General features: G+C 40.2%; 1 protein-coding gene across 3 annotated transcripts in view; it reads left to right on the forward strand.

Annotated features, from left to right (window-relative positions):
- Positions 1 to 21,353, forward strand: part of CDH2 (cadherin 2) — a 121,442-nt gene that overhangs the window by 98,617 nt on the left and 1,472 nt on the right. For all 3 annotated transcript variants that reach the window (XM_081014410.1, XM_081014411.1, XM_081014409.1), the window contains exons 6-15: positions 52 to 196; positions 1,933 to 2,105; positions 5,554 to 5,691; positions 6,171 to 6,356; positions 9,039 to 9,295; positions 10,692 to 10,834; positions 12,132 to 12,365; positions 12,880 to 13,113; positions 14,524 to 14,663; positions 16,377 to 16,541. In XM_081014410.1, the coding sequence (XP_080870536.1) occupies positions 52 to 196; positions 1,933 to 2,105; positions 5,554 to 5,691; positions 6,171 to 6,356; positions 9,039 to 9,295; positions 10,692 to 10,834; positions 12,132 to 12,365; positions 12,880 to 13,113; positions 14,524 to 14,663; positions 16,377 to 16,541 (1,815 nt within the window). The remainder of the gene's footprint in view (positions 1 to 51; positions 197 to 1,932; positions 2,106 to 5,553; positions 5,692 to 6,170; positions 6,357 to 9,038; positions 9,296 to 10,691; positions 10,835 to 12,131; positions 12,366 to 12,879; positions 13,114 to 14,523; positions 14,664 to 16,376; positions 16,542 to 21,353) is intronic.

The raw sequence follows: 21,353 nt of genomic DNA on the forward strand, positions 1-21,353 counted from the left end.
TGCCTGATGACACGTTTTGCAAGTTTTATCAATTACTAATGACTTTTGCAGCTGAGGGCACATGCCGTGGATGTAAATGGAAACCAGGTGGAAAATCCCATTGACATCGTTATTAATGTCATTGATATGAATGACAATAGGCCTGAGTTCTTACACCAGGTTTGGAATGGTTCAGTACCTGAAGGATCAAAGCCAGGTAAATCACTGGAATTTTCTAAGCAATGTATTCTGTATATAACTTCAAAATGTTAAAATATTTTGTATTTTATCATCCCCCCCAAAAAATTATATAAGCTAATTACGTTCAGTGGGGTGTGGCGGGAAAAAGATCAAGACATTATTAATGTTTTTAAAACAGGAATGATTCTTTAAAATCCCTAATGGACAAACTGTGCTTGGATGAAAAGTGTTAAAGAAAATCCAAAGAGAATGTGAATCACTGAGTATTTCTAAACATACAGGCAACCGCCGTTTCACACTTGTCCAATATGTGCACGACCATGCACACGCAAATCGCCACAATCCAGAAGTGGCCAGAAAAGGGAACATAACAGGAAATTGGATTACGCACCTCTGCTGGTATTTGCAGGGGTCAGGAGCATAACCCCTGCTCAAAACGGTCATTGCATGTATTTTAAAGCAGGGTAGAGAATTCCTGAATATTTGGAGGAAACTACAGTATCTGATAAAGAGTTTTAATATGAAGCTTGGGAGGAAGTTGCAAGGCTTTTTTAAAAGTGCCGTGCAGGTTTCAAGGTGTACCCAGGCTTCTGGGGAAACTGAAGGCACATAATGGTTGATTCCCCAATCTCTGTAAACACAACAGCCGCCTTTGAACTCAGTTCTGCCTGCATTCTTAGGCTTCACACACAGGTTCCTTTTGTAGATAGAGAACAGGAATAAAGAGAAAGTAGGCAATCCATATGTAAACCAAGGAAAAGATTAATTTTATGTGATGTGCTAGCTAAAAGAAAAGTCAGTAAAAGCCAAATTGGGTTATTCTACCTAGTGGTTGGTTGCAAAGCAAACTACCATTATCAGGTCATGTAAGAACTTCTTCCTGCGGTTTTAAGATCTTCCTGGGAAATTCAGGGAAAAAAGTGTATAAATTTTATTCAAATATACAATGTACACTAAAAGACAGGTTGCTTTTGGGTTTCTTAAAATGTATTGGATGAAATAAGAGTGATACTGATCCAAATATTTATGCTGGTCTTTATGGAGTCAGATAACCTTTATCTTTCAACTTTGCTGCTTGAGGTTTAGGAAGATTTTTCTACACAAGATCAGACTTTAGAAGGCATGTTCACTTCCCAAACTGATCATCCTCAGTCTTGGACCATGATCAGATTTGCTTTTGTGCATATAATAAGAAGTTGCTCCCTGTCTTAATTTCCCATTGCATCCCATTGACATGGCCTTTCATGGTCTTGCAGAACAGAATGTACCACTATCACATGCCAACAATCATCACTGTTTTAAAAGTCAGCTTAATAAGGGGAAGTAAATGGTAACTCGAAATGCCCTTTCTTTGTTCAGGCTTGTATACTGAGCCGACAAGCGTTAACTTTCTGCAAAATCAACATTTATCCCACACTGGAAATTAAAAACACTAGTTTATGCACGATGCTATTCATTTGAGCTGAGTCAGGGAAATAGCTATTTAAATGTCAAAAATTTTGGAGAACCTGACTGCTGGGAGATGATAATCCGCAACAAGTGAACTAGGGTATTGAATAAGCACTTGTGATTCTATCTCAGTTTGTCCTTTAGTAATCACGAGCCTTGGGGGAAAGTGTGTGGTTTGAATAAGAGAAGGAATGTGAAATGTTTTGTCAGAGGAAGTAAATGTTTAGACCCAAGTTAGGAGCTTCTGGGTGACCATATGTAATCTGTTTATTTAACCTTGAAGATGATTTGTTCTTTCGTTAGGAACCTATGTAATGACGGTCACTGCTATTGATGCTGATGACCCAAATCAGTTGAATGGAATGCTGAGATACCGAATCTTGTCACAAGCACCAAGCACACCCTCCCCAAGCATGTTTACAATTAACAATGAAACCGGCGACATTATCACAGTTGCTGCTGGCCTTGACAGAGAGGTAAGATGGCTCTTGTGTTGCAAATGTTTAACCGTATTGCCTCATCATATATATGGCTACCAATATTATATGCCCATGCAGAAACTTAATGTGTGTGATTTTTGCAAAGTTATGATTAATGTCTAGCTTGCTGGAGTTAAGGCTACTGTGGTGCTCCACACATTCCCAGCATTGGGATGTCTGTCTTGAAAGCTCCTAGAGAAATGATGGAAGTCCTAATTTCTTCCCGCATTTTATTAGCCTCATTTCGGGTTATTAAATTGGAACACAGTTTATTATTACTAAATTTACTTAATTGGTTTGTTTGCTCACTTCTTAATTTTATTCATGAAAGAATATTATCCTGTACCAGAATTCTGCCTTGATTTTAATACCTTGGCACAACATGGGAGTTAATATACCTCTGAAGGATCTTTCAGTTGTCAGCAATAAACATTTGACTTTGAAGCTAAATGCAAGAGTCTTTTGAAGCTGGTTTTATTCTTTGTAGGGAGGAGGTTGGTAATAATAGCAACATACATGTTGCTGCATTCCTACATTTAAATAAGTGTTCATTGCATTTATTTCTAAGCATCTGCAACTCTAAGATTTTGTTTGCTTGCGACCTGAGAAAGAAATGCTAAAGAAACCATCAACCAAAACTGCCCCAGTGTAGCTAGTAAACAACATAATACAGGAGCAAAGATTGCATTATATACTACTAAGTTTTACTCAGAGTAGACCCAGTGAAATTAATGGACCTAAGTTCATCATGTTCATTCATTTCAGTGGGTCTACACTGGGTAGGACTAACACTGGTTGCGACCATTTGAGGCTGTATTGTCAATCTCCTAGAGCAGGGATTTCCAAACAGTGATCTAAAAGTCCTCCATGAGCTTCATTTAGGTGATCCATGGCATGCCTTCGGTAAATACCCTTATTGATTTTTTATTTTATTTCTCTTGCTTATATTTTATTGTATTGTATTGCAATTTGAATTCTGTTGAATTTAATGCAATAAAATAAAATATAAGAAATAAGAGAAGCAATGAAAATACAATTAAATATCATGGAGCATCTGGCTCAGCACATTACAGTTGCTGCAACAGGCAGAAAAATGGTTAAGTGCTCCACAAAACACTCAGCAATTCATCAGGGGTAGGGGGAGTTTGGAAACCACTGATGTGCAACCGAGTTGAAGGATTGGTACAACTTACGTATCCCACGTAATAGCCAGGTTGAGTGCAAGGCCACCTGGTAAAGAAGCCTACAGAAGTTTTGCCTTCCCTTCAGTGTGTGGCTTAGTTCATTTTCATGCAGGTGAAGACAGTCCTGATGTCAACAGTGTTGAATTGATGAAACGTGTCTTGTATTTTCCTCCTTTAACAACAACAGTTTCCCTGGCAGGGGCAGAATCAAGGGCCGGTGCATTGGCACCAAACAGGATCAGATGGTCCCACTTAACAGCTGTTAAACAGAGGGATCTGAGCCTATGCAGTGCTAGCAGTTGCTCCTTCACAAGCGGTTTCCCTGCACACAAAGGAAAGTACTAGCAAAGTACTAGCATTGTGCAGGATCTAATCCACTCGCGCATCAGCTGATCCTGTGCAGTGCTGCTTTGCAAGTGGCTTTCCTGCAGGAAAGTCTCTTGCAAAGCAACACCTGCACTCCACAAGATGCAGGCTGTCAGGCAGAAAAGAGAGTTGTGCCTATTTTCTGGGAAAATGCTGCTCTTTCCCCGCGGTTTTCCCTGCCTGCCTCTCCTTCCAGCCTGATGCCACAGATTGTTCTGTGCTCATCCAGTGACTCACAGCAATCCATAGCTCTGTGTACTCAAATTGTCTGGGACCATCCAACTCGGTCCAGGATTTAGGTGTGGGCCGAATCCAGTGCACAACGTTCTGTGTGCTTGTGAAGAACATGCAAGCCAAACCTCTTTGAGCCACAGTCCAGCCTAGCTGCACCCATTTAGGTCAGCCAGAAATGAACGGCCTTGAAAGGCAAAACTGCAGATATTTATCACATTCTTTTTCTCGTTATGGTTTATTACTTTTTATAGCAGCTTCTAAAATTCTGTATACATTAAATCCTGTTCCGTTTTATTCTATCTTTATTTTTGCTTGGAAGGTAAATGTGCTTTCAAGCATGCCTAGAGAACGGACACTTCATAGAATAAGCAACCTAAGACTTGGGAGCAAAGGGAAGTTTTGAAGTAACTTGGCAACCCTTGCTAATGCATGCCTCTCTTTAGGGCAGGGAAAAAGTTTGTTGTTTTATTATCATGCTGACAAATGAAAATATCAACTTCATTCTATCAAGAAATAACATTTAAAAGGTTTTTGGTGCAGGGAGTAGAGAGAAAAATTCATTTTCAATGAAAGACATTTATTTTTTCTAAATACGTTCATTTTCACAAAAGTCTCTTTTGCTCCATCAGTAAAGCACTCAAGACAGTAACAGTTCAGAGTAATAACAAAATTCATTTATCGTTTACCAGTTTTCTGCTTGGAAGATGAAGTGAACTCTGCAATAATATCACTCCACCAATCTGAAAAGCATTAAAATGCTGAATTCCAAATCAGAAATGGTGGGGGAAGTAATGTGTATTTACATTTAACAATATACAGTATCAGCAAAAACCAAATGAATTATCAGAGTCTCTCAAGGAAATACTATAAAAAATGATTTTTAAAAATATATTAAGAAACAAAAAGTATAATCCTTAAACAGAGAGACTTCTAGCTTCAGGGTTAGGGTGAGCCCCAGGCCCTGGCTTAATCCCAACAATAATGTAAGAATAAGCATTCTTAATACCAAAGGCTGTTTTCAACAAAACAAAAAACAATTGAAGCTGGCGGTGCTGTCAAAGAAGAAGGACTATCTAGTTCCTAATGTTGAATGTTTGTGGAAATAATTTGGATTTGGGTTTCTCTTCCAGTAACTTGTTTCTGTTAGCCCTGCCTGTGCTGGTTTCCATAGTGATGCTGAGAAGTTGCCGCTACATTACCCTCAAGTTCCCCCACAACAAAGCCTTGGCAGTTTGAATCATTTGCCCAAGAATGTGCCCTCCCAGCCTCAGCACTCATGAACCATTTTTTTTTTTTTTTTTTAGTGCCCATCCCTGATTAGGTTTGAATTTGCTACACAGCATTTGTATTTTTTAAATGTTAATCCAGAATCAAAACTTTGTGTTCCCAAACAGGGACAGGGTGGTGATTGCTTGCTAGTCAAGAAGACTGTGGTTTGTTGCAGTTATAAATCACCCAAAACAAAAATTCACGGAGCTGAATGTGGTTAGATGCAATCCGTTGTTGGAAATCCAGCAACCCTTAGTTCAAGTGATGTTAACCAGAATGAGCAGCGTGATAAGCTCGTTGCATAGCAAAGCACAATTTATTGAACACCTGCTGTCCTCTCAGAGTGTTAGCTCTGTCTGTAACTCCTGGTGGTGTCATTTTGTGTTTTTTAGAAAGTACAACAGTATACATTAATAATTCAAGCTACAGACATGGAAGGAAATCCAACATATGGTCTTTCAAACACAGCAACTGCTGTCATCACGGTGACAGATGTCAATGACAATCCTCCAGAGTTCACTGCCATGATTGTAAGTCTGTGATAAAGGGGATGAAGTGTACGAATAGCCTTTACTTAAGAAAGATTCTTGCTGATTCAGCCAAATGGATTTAATATGTTTGTGACATTGGGTCGCCCAGTGGATTTCAGTGGTTTAACTAAGGCCTTAGCTACTTCTTAGAGCATAGTAAATGCAGCTCAAAGCACAGCATTTAACTGTAAAGCAAAACCTCCCCCCACCTTCTCTCTCTCTCCCCCCCCCTCTCTATTTATATATGAGAATGATATGTTCACATTGCCACTTGATAGAAGCTGTCTGTCGGGTTGTTCCCCTGTACAGAAGGGTTGAACCCAATTACCCATACAAACCGAAAACCGTTCGAACCAGAGTGAATTAAGTTGGAAACTGGGGACCCTCAGTGTTGCTGACTAGCAGCGATATGGAAAAGATTGCATGATGCCCCTGTGCCCAATGACATACATGTCATTACGTGTGCCTTATGATTGCAGTTCTATGGTGAAGTCCCTGAAAACAGAGTGGATGTTACAGTAGCTAATCTAACGGTGACTGATAAGGATCAGCCACACACTCCTGCTTGGAATGCCATGTACCGAATGACTGGTGGCGATCCCACAGGCCGGTTTACTATCAACACTGATCCAAACAGCAATGATGGGTTGGTAACTGTTGTGAAGGTAAGTTATGCCATCGACCAAATTAAGCAGATGCAGATAAATGGCAGAGCGCTGAGTATTAAACAGCTCCGGCTGTTAAACCCAAAAGGCAGATTAGGAGTAGATATTAAAATATATGTATATCCTGCCTCTGGTGAGGGTGGCATTCATCTTCTGGAAGCTTCCCTAGGTATACGCATTGTGTCATTCTAGCTTATAATTTTTTTAAGAACCTAACTAGACTGTTCAAAGGAGCATGTTATCCATTTTTATTTGCAGGAGACCAAAACTTTTTAAGCTCCACCAGTCTCCACCCCCAGCTCAGGAAGTTTTGTTGATGGTGGATTTCATTACACAGCCTCAAAGGGCAGAAAGTAGATTAAATGATCTCATAGCAGACCTATATATCAGTTAGAGTAGTTTTTGAATTTTAAAAACTGCACTGTTGCTAAATGGAATGTTCAGGCTGAGTTAAATTAAACTTTAAAATGTATATACCCAAACCGTTTCCAATAGCATATATTACTATCTCCAAATGAATAAGGTATTTGAGTATTACCTCTTTCATTAAAGAAGTCTAACTGATATATCATGGACATATAGACCAAGCAACAGTAGGTTATGTGAGCCGCTCCTACTTTGCTCTTGCTGTGTTGTTACTGTTGTTGTTTAGTCGTTTAGTCATGTCCGACTCTTCATGATTCCATGGACCAGAGCATGCCAGGCACTTCTGTCCTCTCTTGCTGTGTACTATCAAGCAATTATTAATTGGATTATAAAGTTTCACTTCTAAGAGGCTGATGTAATCAGGGCCTTGATTTTGAACAGAAGTATAGGATTGATGTGTTTCTGGCCCTTTGTAAACATTTATGATTCTGTGACTCAGATATTGCACTTGCTTGAAGTTAATTGCATGCAAAGGTATGCTGCTTAAGATCAAACGTGTGTGCACGCTTGTTTCAACCCAAGTCTGTCCCAATGAGAGTTAAAGAGCAAAATTGATGCTTTAGTGAGAGGAATGCACCACAGTCCTTCTCCTCAGGGTTTCTTTCTTTCTTTCTTTCTTTCTTTCTTTCTTTCTTTCTTTCTTTTTGGCCTACTAGTGTTTCCTTCCACTAGCAGAGTGTGATTGAAGGGATGGAGTCTGGATGACAGAGATTGGAGAGGAAAACCAACAGCCCTCTCCATCTGAGAGCTGATTTTGCTCTTAAAATTAGACTCACCAATTTAACAAGCCAGTCTACCACTATCATGTGTAGTTTGAACCTCTGAAGACCAATGGTTAAAAGGCTACAGCCCAGTATTTAAAGGCTACATTTGCATTTGTACATGCTCAGGTGCTAAAAAGCAGCAAAAGTGTGTGTGTGTGTGTGTGTGTGTGTGTGTGTGCGTGCTGTTGTTGTTGTTGCTGCTGCTGCTGTTGATATCATCTACACATGTCTGTGTATGATAGTGGGAACAGTCCTCTGACCTTCTGTATTTTCATACACCTAAATTATCATCTCAACATGGACTCTTATGGCTCATGCCAGCATTCAAGCATTGAAAATTACAAATAAGTAGGATATTATAGGCATCCTTATGATTTTCGATAGAATATATATTTTTGAACCATGAAAATTGAATACATTTTTTTTTTTTTAGTGGAATGTGAATTATGCTCTAAGAGAGCCACAGCCATTGTTCCACGTGTTTCTAGATTCTGTAGCTGCACATTTCCAAGGGTACCAGTTGTATCAGGTTCTGCCAATAAGAAGCACATGATGATGTGTTTTGTATTTGTGTGCAAATGATGTACTCGCAGTTCCAAACTAGAATGCTCTGAAATGGAAAACAGAACAGAGACACTGAAATCAAACCAAAGAGAAGCAAATCAAAGCCTCCAGAGTATAATCTGCTTGCAGCAGCTCAGTTTGTTTCAAATTAAATTCTTTATTTTAAAACTGTCAGAATAGAGGCAAAAAAGAGGTAAAACTAGGTAAATAAATTAAATGTTGTGGAATCTCCCAAGAGAAGTGCTAAGCCCTTATTAGCTCTAATCCAGTTTAATGATTCCTGATGGAGATGTATTGTAGTAAGCAATCCTTTGCCAGTTTCCATGAAAAATTTCCATGCCTTGATTTCAGCAGCATAAGCTGTGTAGGGAGAAAATATATTCAGCCGTTCTTTAAGCCCAAGGTGCCATAATGCAGTTATAATCTAAAAGAAACTTACAGGATTCTGAAGTAGTTAAGTTTGTTTTTAGGTATATTTTAGGTTGCTTTTAAAGTTTCATTTTGCAAATCCCATTGTCTGAAAAAAGGCAAATATTAATGATAATTTGTTATACCCCTAGACATAGCAGAATATTTAATACCCAGGGTCCATCAAAATCAGTGCAGATCTAAGGGCAAGCATTCCCCCCCCCCCCCAGGAAGTGCAGCCCTGAAGGAGGACACAACACAATGGAAGAGGCAATTTAATTTTCAGGAGCAAGTTTGAGACCAGTGCTCATGGCCCCTGTGTTTTCAGTTACAATTCCCTAAAGACAGAAATTACTTCAAGAAGCTGCAAGTAATATTTTCCTTGTAGGCCATAAATAAATGTTTTTACCCCCCCCCCCCCCCAACATGTCTGATAAACTGTCTGCTTAAAATGTTGAAAAATTCTGCAGCCCCATGACAAATGCAACCACTAACATAGTTCTCATTTTGCTTTTGCCAGCCTATTGATTTTGAGACCAATAGGATGTTTGTACTGACAGTAGCTGCAGAAAACCAAGTGCCTTTGGCAAAAGGAATTCAGCATCCTCCTCAATCAACGGCGACTGTATCCATTACAGTTATTGATGTGAATGAGAGCCCGATTTTTGTCCCAGTCACAAAGCTCGTGCGTCAGGAAGAAGGGCTACTTGCTGGCAAGGTCTTAACGTCCTTCACTGCTCAGGACCCTGATCGTTACATGCAGCAGACTACTCTAAGGTACAGTAGGGCCTGCAACGGCCTTATACCTTTATAAATCTCTGTACGTGAGAACCTTGTGCATCAAAATCTCTATGCATGAGCCTTGAACAAATCCAGAACAAGGCAGTTAAAAGGCAACGTTTGCCCCATTGCATTTAGTCCAGTGTGCCCACCTGCACAAACCCTGGGTAGAATTGCAGAAAATGTGGGGGGCTGGAAATAGCAAGGCTCGGTGCTTTCAGTACTCCGAAGTCTGTTCTCTCCACTGGCTCACTGCATGCCCCCCCTGTGTCATCTTGGGCCTTGATAGCATGGCAAGCCTCAAAATGGATTAACTTTAAACAGGTTAGCCGTCATGCTAATTAGGCTGCCTTCTGCTTAAATACCTAACAGCCAGCTGAGTTGGAATTCTAGGACAGATACATGAATGTCCTCATTATCTCCAGCCATTTCCAACAGCTGCTTAGTCTGTGCAGCTGAACGCTTAGCATGCTTCATAAGAAATTGTGCAACAGGGTCGGAGGATATGCTACCTTCTGGTTTCCCTACCGGTGAAGTAGCCCTAGCATGACATGCCTGTTCTTTTGCAAGGCTTAGAGGGTAGACAACAGGGCCAGCATCTGCTCTGTTACCTTGTATATAGGTGTTGGGATTCTTGCACCTAATCGAACATACTGTAGCAGCCACACAGTGGTTTATCAGATCAGACTGATGTGAACCATGGGATGAGATTGGATGTATGTTTGCACATGTTCCCCTGAATAGGGGAAACTTGCATACCATTTGAGAAAGTTGCCATGATTACAAAGAAGCACATTAAGAGCTAGGTACTTCTCTTCCATTAGTCCATCTTTCTCTAATTTTGTTTGTTTGTCACCTTTCCCTCCTTCCATATTATGGTTTCACCTTTCCTTGCCAGGAACCTGCTTGAAGCATTAGCGCTGCTCGAAACATCACACTGTCTTTCAGTTGGGTTCAGTCTAGGTTGAATGTGTTCCAGTGGAGCAGAAAGGTTATGTGTAAATGAGGGCTTTTAAAAACTTTGTGGATTGGAGTCCCACTAACCCTTAACCCAGTCCCAAGCAGCTGGTATTTATATCAAAATGCAGTGGGTTTGTATTTGCAAAACAACCAAATAATGTAGTTTAATAATTCATCAGAGATAGCCAGTGATGTAACATTTATGTAAAATAGTTATATAATGCTTTCAAGGCAAGTCTTTTAAATATTATACAGCATTCACCCAGTGTGTATACCTAGGAATGCAAAAAAAAGGCAGACTCTTGATCAGCAGAATCTGTATAAATCCTTAACAACCATCTGGTCTTGAGACGAGCCCTTCTTTTCTCTTCTTCATTTTATAAAGCACATTGGAAATCAATGTGGTGTGTGTGTTTTTGTTAAATTTCTGCAGGTACTCAAAACTCTCAGATCCTGCTAATTGGCTAAAGATTGATTCCATTAATGGTCAGGTAACAACAATTGGTGTTCTGGACAGAGAGTCACCACACGTGAAAAACAACATGTATAATGCTACTTTCCTTGCCTCAGACAATGGTATGTACCTAATATCAAAGGTTTGTTTGCTTGTTCTTGTACCATTTTTTTCACCAGAGGGGGGCACGCTAAAATATTGATATAAATACGCACTAAAGTATAGCATCGTAATAGAGTGTAGTACACAAAAGACTCTTTCTGTACAGGTGTTAAATAGATCAGTTGCGAACAACCTGCAGCCTTCTGGGCCTCCCTGTCCCCCTGCATATCCCTTGGCCACCTTCCTTACCCTCAACTGCAGATCCTCAGTGTGCAGAACTCCATAGACTAACATTTGCAACAGCTTCAGCTCTAAGTATGTTTCCAACTGAGGATGTTCCCAAGGCTCATCCTCCCTTGCACCTATGGTGCCTATCTCAGTTTGGAAAAGTGCATAAAGGTGAGAGAAGCAGCATAGGAACATGCTGGAGGACTTTTTAAGAGGGAGGGGGAAGGGAGAGGTAAAGGCTGTGTGTGTGTATGTAACAAGCCACACCTATAGCCAGTTCCATCAACACATCCCCCAACCACCTGTTGACCTCCACATATGGCCCTTGAGGGCAAAATGGTTGTCCACCTTTGTTGATACTTGCTCTTTATTTTGATTTGCCAGTAGCCACCTAAAGCCTCTTCTCCAATCATTCTCCCCACACTTTAGATGTCTCCTTACCTTCCCATGCTGCATAGGAGCTCACAATTGCAACCTAATAGTGTGGCCCATCCAGCAGCAGTCTGAACTGCTTGCTTGCTATTTCCTGTTCATAGGCAGGTGTTGCTTTTATTGTTTGCAGTGCCAGCCAGCTGCTTTTTTTTCATTATCAGAGATACCAAGCTTCCATTTTATTTTTGTGCTCACTTGCCTTTATTCTGAAATATCACACTTGTTTGCTCCCACTCTGGAAAAATTGTCGATGTTGGAAGCTTGATAGCTCAGTTGGCTAGAGTATGGTGCTGATCACACCAAGGTTGCAGGTTCAGTCCCTGTGTAGGGCAGCTGAATATTCCTACATTTCAGGGGGTTGGACTAGATGATCCTCAGGGTCACTTCCAACTTGACGATTCTGTGATTCCACAAAGTATTTTTTGCAGTGAGGTGAAAATCTTTTGCAAAGAGTTCCCATGCCCTTTCCTAGTTTCAACACAACCCTAATTTTGCAGAGCAAAGTTACGCTTTGCAACAAATCTATATAATTAATATTATCATGCGCACTCATAATCCATGTGTTTGTATATGTGCAATAAATAATGTAACCCCCTTTTTAATGTAACCCCTTTTTAGTAGAAAGCAGGCTAATGTTACTTTTCCTTGTTCTATAAGGAATCCCTCCAATGAGTGGGACTGGCACACTTCAAATCTATCTCCTCGACATCAATGATAATGCTCCCCGAGTGGATCCTCAAGAAGCCACAACTTGTCAAACACTGCAACCCAATGCAACAAACATCACAGCCATAGACGATGACATTGATCCAAATGCCGGGCCCTTTGCCTTTGAACTGCCACATCATCCTTCCAGTGTTAGGAATAACTGGACCATTATTCGTATTAGTGGTAATGTGCATTGGTTTTTTGATAAATGAATATTTGCATCTTTTGGGGGTTATGTTCAGTAGCTAGTTCCCCATCTGCTTGGGCACGTGACCTGGCAACCCAGTGTAATTTAATTGAAGCGAAAAGGGTGGTGTAAGTCAAACTCTCTTTTAAAGGTTTGTTTTCCTTCTACCTGGCTTAGGCTGGCTTAGCCAGCAGTAGCCCAGATTGTGAGCAGAGTTTGGAACTGGTGTTCATTATGCCAGCTTAACACTGGTTCCCCATACTTAGGATTGCTCCCTAATTCTGTTTGTGGCATCAGAGAGACTAACTTAAAAGGTTAGAATCCACATACTCTGGTTTTCTTACATGACTATAACTTAGTGGAAAACTGAGGGCCACTACCTATGTTTAGGTAGAAGTGCACTTGAAAATAACTTCAGATGCAGTTCTGAAAGAGGTCCTAGAACAGACATTTCTCCAGCCATTTCATGTCCACATAAAGCATATTTACATAGCTTGTTTTCTTGTTCAGGTGACCGAGCCCAACTGGCTTTGAGGATCAAGTACCTTGAGGCTGGCATCTATGACGTTCCAATAATAATAACAGATTCTGGGAATCCTCCCAAGTCCAGCACGTCTATTTTGAAGGTGAAAGTTTGCCAATGTGATTTAAATGGAGACTGCACTGATGCCGACAGGATTGTAGGTGCAGGGCTCGGCACAGGGGCCATCATTGCAATTCTCCTCTGCATCATCATACTACTCGGTAAGTCTTGGGGCCATGTGACCAGTGATATGTAGTGCCTCGTAAAGTAAGATGCAAAGACACATGTTTCAACTGATAGGGTCTTTCCAAAGGATAGGCTATAGATTTGTGTGTCTGCAGATGGTCTACTAATGGTCCGCCGAGAACTATTATTATTAAATTTCTATAGGACCCTTCATTTGAGGGTCACAGGGCGGTTCACAATATAAAAACACAAAAATACACACCATGATAACAAATGAAAACAATTACCCCCCCCCCCCAGTTTAAAAGGCCATGGACTATTTAATTAGCCAGATGCCTGGGAGCCTAAAGATATGTAACGAAGGTGCCAAGCAAGGCTCCCTGAGGAGAACATTCCACAAACAGGGAGCTGCAGAAAATGCCTGTTTTCATGTTGCCATCCTCCAGACTTCTCATGGAGGAGGCACACAAAGAAAGGCCTCAGATTATAATCACAAAGCCTGGTTTGGTTCTTGTGGGAAAAGGCAATCCACAGTATACTGTGATCGCCACTGACATGCTGAAGCTAGTAACCCCTTAATGGAATATTTTGTTTTCCATGAGTGGCAGGCCATCACATGGGTTATCTAGTTTGCTTCGTTTCTACACTCATTGTAGCTTCTGAACTGCTTTCATCACAACTATAAGGTGATTTCTTTGCATTTGGAAATGGTGAGCAGTTGATCATTCCATGGCAGAGTTTCAGTTCATGGCCTCTTTTTGAAAGTTATCTTCACAAGGGATCAGATTCAGAATTAACTGGAGCCTATATAGCTACAATGGTGATAGCGTTAGTACATCTCTCTGTACATATGTATCTTTACTTCAAAGACCAGAAGGACTGTGTATCATAGATAGTAGTGTTTAGCTTTGTCTTGTGGCTGGACACAATAAACCCTGTGCTGCTTTGACGTGGGTGGGAGAGAAGTTGGTCCCTTAACCAGAGACTCTGGAAGAAGCTGTTCTGCTGGGAGTAGGAAATCTCTGAAGACTTCGCTGGGGCTCCTCATACTCCACTGATACATCACACTAGTTGAGTGTCATGAACTATCAACTGACTTTCACAAGTCACCAACATACAGTATATGTCAGATTTGCATTTGACCATTTAGACTTTACAAAGACATGTGCATCCAGTAGTTTTCTTCTCCTTACCCTGCTTGAGATCTTTAAAATGCAAATCAGCCATTAGTATTGAATTTACTAATTTCATGCATCTTCTAAAACAGATTGAGAACCTTTGGCTCTCCAGATGTTACTGTACTCCACCTCCCATCAGCCTCATGGCCAGTGATCAGGGATGAATGAAGTTGTGAAGGACCACAGGGTCCCCATGTGTTTTTAAAACAGTAGTAATCTGAAAACGAGCTAATATCATCTGCTTTTGCTCTTCTCCACCTCCTATAGTTCTGGTTCTGCTGTTTGTTGTGTGGATGAAACGTCGTGATAAGGAACGTCAGGCCAAACAGCTGCTCATTGACCCTGAAGATGATGTAAGAGACAATATCCTGAAGTATGATGAAGAAGGTGGTGGAGAAGAAGACCAGGTGAGAAATGGGCTCATAGTTACTAATAGCACAATGAGAAAACAGCTGGAAACTGGGATGGGTTGGGGGATATAGAAAGTCTTAGAAATAATACAGAAAAGTGTTTGTGTGCATATACTGAGACCAGCAACAAGATTTGTTCTGGACCCAAATATTGACATTTCTTCCCAATACTTTCCCACTATCCAAAACCGGGGCTCTCAACTTATTTCAGATTCATTCCAGATGCAAGACAGAACATCACATTTTACACATTTCTATGTGTTTGGAAGCAGCAACCCAGAGCATCAAAAGAGGCTAATTCTTTCCTTTGTAAGGAGAAGGCAGGGTTATTGATTGCTTCCATGAGCTTTCCCCAACTTCCATTTGATCCTTCTGGAGGCAGACATAATCATTAAATAACAATTAAAGTTGGCTGCAGAGCACTTGGGAGTACTAAATGGGGATAATAAGCTCACTTCACCTCCTATCCTTCACTAGCATAATCACAGGCAAAGGTGCTTGTTTTCAGAGATGGTACAGAGCCATGAAAACCACATGGGAAGATGGTCACTAGGAGAAACTATGCTTTTTGCCTTTAAATCGAGGCTTCTACCAGCACTTAGTATAATGTGTGTGTTGAATGACGAATCTGAAAATGAGTCATAGCAGTGGGAGGAAGCCAGCTTTTCCTTCTCTCATTCTCTTCCACTGAGCATCTCTAGCAAATAATGATACATCTGTAGCAAATAATAGAGACCAAAGGACTTATAAACTCATGGTGTTTGGTCCATGATCCCATCAATGTTATGAGTCAGGTTCTGGGTTGAAAAGTGTTCAGTTTTGCTTTATACTAGGCTAAGTGCAGCAGCCTTGGATAATGGAATAGTTCACTTCGGAGTGAAGAACAGAGCATTGAAATCTATATTCTATCAGAGACCATTGGATGCTTCAATATCTACAGATCATATTTGCCCTTAAGATTAAATCTGAATAGTTCTTCTGGAGAAGTATTAGTGTAAAATATAAAAGGGGAAAAACTTAATGGAGCTTGTGCAGTAACATAAAAGCAGAGACGAAGAATGAGTATTTTAATTACTGAAAGCTGTTCATTAAGGTTCATGCTTCAGTTCTCAAAACATTTAGACCACAACAGATATTTTTTAGGGTAAAATAATTGGCTATACGCAGTTTTAGAAATGTGATTTCTTTTTGTTTTCTGAGCATTGCAAGAAAATCCTTAACCAGTGTTGGTTGGAGCTGATGGAACATGTCGTCCAAAAGCATCTACAGGACTTTGCCATTCTCCAAATGTGTTATCCAGAACTGCACAGTTCTGTCCTTGTTTGTGTTTCAGAATGAATATGTCTAGCATTTTATTTGTGTTACAGAGGAGTCAATATTGGCAACTTTCTGCATATATTAAATAGGTATTTTACTAGGCAAATTGTTTAGTCACAGATGAATGCTACTTCTGAATCTGTTTTGCTGTAGAAAATGGATGAGGTGTAGCACAAAGCAGCCAACTGGAATGACATTGTAAATGGAGACAGGGACACTATGGAGGCAATAAGCATTCTGTTTTACTCTAAATGGATGTGTGTGAGAGATGAAGATAAATTCAAGATACATTCTGAATTGGTTTTATAATTCTCAATATATGCATTCATTTGTAGGAATGGAATTTCCCTTGCTAAATTCTCAAAACATTGTGATTGCCTATTACTTTCACAGGACTATGATTTAAGTCAGCTCCAGCAACCAGACACTATAGAACCAGATGCCATCAAACCTGTCGGAATAAGACGACTTGATGAAAGACCTATCCATGCAGAACCTCAATATCCGGTCAGATCAGCAGCTCCTCATCCTGGGGACATTGGAGACTTCATTAACGAGGTAAAATAAGGAGAGGAGGAGAAACAAAGATTCATTTTAGCACCTATTAGACACCATCTGTGCAGACAATGAATAATAGCTTTTACATTTGAAGAATAATATTTTTTTTGCTTATACAATGAAAATTATCTGGTTTGGTAGACATAAATATGGTTCTTTTTAAGCACACGGAAATTTAATTAAATCATTCAAACTGAAAAAGGGAAATGCGTCAATTAACTTTTGTGTGCTGATATTAATTACATTCATAATATGTTATCAGTCTTAACCACAATATATCCAAGAGGGATTATTCACTGGGTTCCACATAATAAATAGACTAGCAAAGTGATAGCTTAGCCTACATTCATGTATTAATTCCAATTCATAACACAGGAAGTTCATTTTTATTTTCCTCACACATCACCCTTTGAATTCCAAAAACAGGAAATTCAGTACTTCTACAAAGACCAAAAGTTCCATCAAATAAGATTAATGTGAGGATAGCAAAATTAATGTTACATAAATGCTTTAAACACTTGCCTTGCTGTGGAGCTTTAAGTGCCTTTGTGCATTAATACATAGCCAGGATATATCTCTATACAGGCAATGCTATGTAGGATTACCAGTGTTTCTTGTGCTTTTTATGTTACTTTTGCCATTGACCAAATTTTATGGTGTGTGTAAATGCCTACTTGAATGCGATTTGAGGAACTAGGCTTTGATCTGTTCTTTGTGCATAGTGCTTTGGAAACTATAATAATATTGAACAGAAGAAGTAATCTGAATATAAATTAAAACATAAAAATGTTGGGTGGTCATAGACATTGCCCTGCATTTCTGTTATTGAATACATGAATAAGCAACATAACATTGAATAAGAACTTTAATGCAAATGAAAGCGAATACTGTAGGCAAGCAACATAAATATGAAGAAGTTTTAAGTATAAGATCACAGTTAGGTAGTCTTGTGTTGGTTTTATGTCACTTATTCTTGAAAACTGGGCTACAAAAGTAGCCCATTTCCAAGGTGTGCCTTTGACTAAACAAAAGGACTGGGTTGATTAGGCAATATGATGCTGCTGTTACCAGAATTTAGTTCCCATCAGCTGTATGCATATGGCTACACCCCTGACCTCCATGGTGCCAATCAAGTACTTCAGCAAATTTGCTCTGCCAATTAGAGGACCTCAGCAGCTGCCAGGATTTCCTGGGTCCAACTCATGCACACTCAGTCACTCCTGTTCACCCAGGCTTCAGCTCATGACAGAATGGAGATCAACCTTTCTGGTGATGGGAAATCTCATCACTGAAGTGCTACTGACATGACCATGGTGCTGGGCTTTCCTGGCCATGTCCCAGAGGGGGGATTTTTGTGTGCAAAGCTAAAATGCTACTGACTCTCCTGTCTCTGGTAGGGATGCAATCTGATCCTTGATACTGGTTCCAGTTATGATTCAACACATTTGCACTTCACAAATTTTAACTATTCCCAAGCCAGTACGTCTTTAATGACATTTCAAATCAGGCTGAAAACTCATTGAGCCACTTCACTCCCTGGAGTTACTGGTATTGGTCATTAATGTTAGTTGGATTTATACATAAAATGCTTTTTGTTTGAGGAGAGTCCTTCCCAGAAGTGTAAATCACACTGACTTTGAAGATGAACTGGTGATAAATGGGTTGTGGTGGTGATGAAGATAAACTGAATCTTATAGGGGTGCTGACTGGGGCAGGGACAGGCTTTGGGTGGGATTTTTCCCCACCCCGAGCCCTCCAAATAGATCACTTCGTTCTAGAATGGGACAAATTTCAGGGCACTGTGTTTATGACACAACTCAACACATCCCCCAAAAAATCCAATTCACATTGTTCAAGGCATAGCTTGTAGGGTGTGCTAATGATTCTGCACACACTGCGCAACCCACACACACACTTTGTCCAGAAAAAAATAAGCAGTTTGCATTATTAATTCAGGCCCCAGTACCAACAGGGTGATAGAAAAATTAACTGATCATTTTATAATAAATAATAAATATTATTACAAAAATAGATGCATCAAGCTCACCTTTTAATGTTCACAAAATACAAGTCATGCCCATTTTTTGGTTACATTAATAAATACCATAAATTTTACATTAAGATGTAAACAGTGACTATACTTTCTGTGTGTGTTTGGCTAAGTCACAGGGAGCAAAAAATGTGTGAGAGGAGGGTTAACAACAAAACAATGAACGTTAATGGTGGTTAATGGCTAACATAATCACCTCTACAGTGAATTAGTGAGACTGAAGGGAAAGTGAATACACATTTCAGCAGCACTTAGTTAGCAGACATGTAAGACCAAATGCTGAGGAAGAGGGAAGCTGGCTAAATCATATTGGAACAAATGTGTCATATTAAAAAACCATGATGTTAGGGAAGGTCACTGCAAGCAAGTCTACAAAGAGAGCAGGCAAGCAGACTGGGCATTTCCTCACAGATATAAAATTAAACTACAGAGAACCAGGTGCACTGCATACAGGTGCTTTAAGAGCAAAGAGCTGGATGTGATTCAAGAGAGTTCAGCTAGATTTTGGGATTTTAGATGCATGTTCTCTACCTCCCAGACTGCAAATGGGAAATCCAATCACCCTACCTGTATATTTTTGACAGTATAAAATGGAACTTCGTGTCACTCATAGCAACTGAAGTAGACAGCTCAAATTATTCAATTGTTCTTCATTTCCAAATTATATTCTGCATTTAGGTATGAAATGTAAAGCCTTTAGGCTGTATATTGAAGATTGTTCTGGTTACAACAAAGTAAAAAACCTATTTCTCAGATGGCTATTTGCCAATTTCTTTACTTTATGGATCAGATTTTATGAAAAATTAAGTTGTCCTTTTTCAGTGCTCCAGTGTTAAATCTAGGTACCAATTTATACTGTTTAGAATATGAAATGCTTGTTTTGCTGTAAATGCAAATTTGAGGCAACTTCAGCAGAGTCTCTGTAAAACTGCCTTTCAGAGGCCTCTTCTCCACCAGACAGTTTGCACATTAAGTGCAGCCTCTGGAACATTGAATTTTTCATTGCAGTTTTATCCTATAAACTCTATAGCACCAGCAGTTTTATATCATCATCTGCTAGCGGTAGATGCTGAACTAAGAGAATCTAACTCCCAGCTTGAAAGGACTTAAGAAGATTGCTCTGTCCGTTGTTGATGTAGATGGCTGACACACAACAGTGCTCTTGCTACCTTAGAAAAGATACATTTGCCTGCTGAAGCCTTAAACGCCCATTCTAGAGCCAGGTTAGCTGGCTTTACTGGTAGTGATGGCAGCAGGACTGAAATGAGACCTCGCACTCCAGGCCAGCACAGCAGTGCTTATTCACCAGGTTGCTATCATGCAGTCTTCCCCAACCTGATGCCCTTTGATGTGATTTAAATTACAAGTTCTACAGACCCCCAGAATGATGTAGCTTGCGGCTCATGGGAACTGTAGTAAAAACGTTCTGTAAGTCACGAGGTTGGAGGCTGCTATAATGCTTTTCAGAATTCTTAGCCATTTGCATTTGTGATTTGCTTTCAAAAACAAATGTGCCAGAGAGGTTGGCCCCTCTGTTTGCTTTTGGAGCTTTAGCCAGATGACCTTGTCCACTTCTCAGTTTGTGCCTTACAAACGTGAGTTCTCCCTTGTTTGACATTGCTTCAGTTTATATGGGGGGGTGGGAATCAGGAACAATAGATCCAGAAGAAAATGCATATAATTGCACTGTGTTAAACAGCATAAACTAATGAATTAGATCCAGATGGCATTATACAAATGTAGGGCTATTTATTTGCCAGCACCTTTCATCTAGACTCACAGAAAGTGGATGGCTAATCCTATCTGTGCAGATAGAGATGGTTTTCTGTGTCTACTGCATTTTCTTCACATAAATGCCAGTGATTACAGGAGCTGGGGGAGGGGGTGGGAGGCAACTAACAGAGGCTCTTTCCAACACTTCAATCAGTGCTAGGACTGCTGCTGACCCAGCCTGCTTCCCCCTGAGCTCATCTTCTCACATCTGCTGCTGGTGCTGAACCCACACAATAGCACCAGCCTGTCAATTTTTTGCTCCTGTGCATGTCTTTGGATGCAGCATTTGATCAGGTTCATTTGAATCCCTGGGAGTGCCCGTTACGACTGTTTGACAGTTTCATTTAATAGGTGACCATGGGAGCTTTGCACGCTGAGTTTGCGATATTTGATAGGTTTTGCTTGATCTCTAGATCCAGGCTGCTTGAATTAGCATAATTTGAGAGCTGCCGGGATTTGTGCTTGTGTTACTGATGTTGGCTGGCGTATCTGTGGCTGTGTTTACATGATCAAAAGCAAAGGGTTTCGCATTACCTGGTGACACTTCCAGCTGTTCACAAACTTGTTAATACCTGCAGTTGCTTCCCTTCCCCCTTCCTCCTCTTCTTCGTAATACAATTTTTATTGAATTTCCCAATTCTTACAAATTGACTTCAAATTAAATAGTTACATTGTTTCGTGGATTGACTTCCCACCCACACCGCCAGTGTTTTTGTTCAAACCATTTTCTGCAGCATTATATATCAAGCTCTTATCTGTTACAGAAATCCCTCTAATGCAATTCTTCTGCTGCTCCTATTTCGAATCCTGCCCGCAATTTCATTTGACCGTAGTGATTTTTCAGATAGTCCAAAAAAGGCCTCCATTCTCCTCTTCTTCATCAAGGGGGGGCAGTCAAGTTCAGGGAAATGGCATTTTCCCTGGTGGTCCCCTTTCCCTTCAAATGCAAGTGTAGAAATGACCTAGGGGTGCTATCTCCACTTCATTAT

This window comes from Podarcis pityusensis (genome assembly GCF_964106645.2).
Source record: "Podarcis pityusensis genome assembly, chromosome: 7".
Classification (NCBI taxonomy): domain Eukaryota; kingdom Metazoa; phylum Chordata; class Lepidosauria; order Squamata; family Lacertidae; genus Podarcis; species Podarcis pityusensis.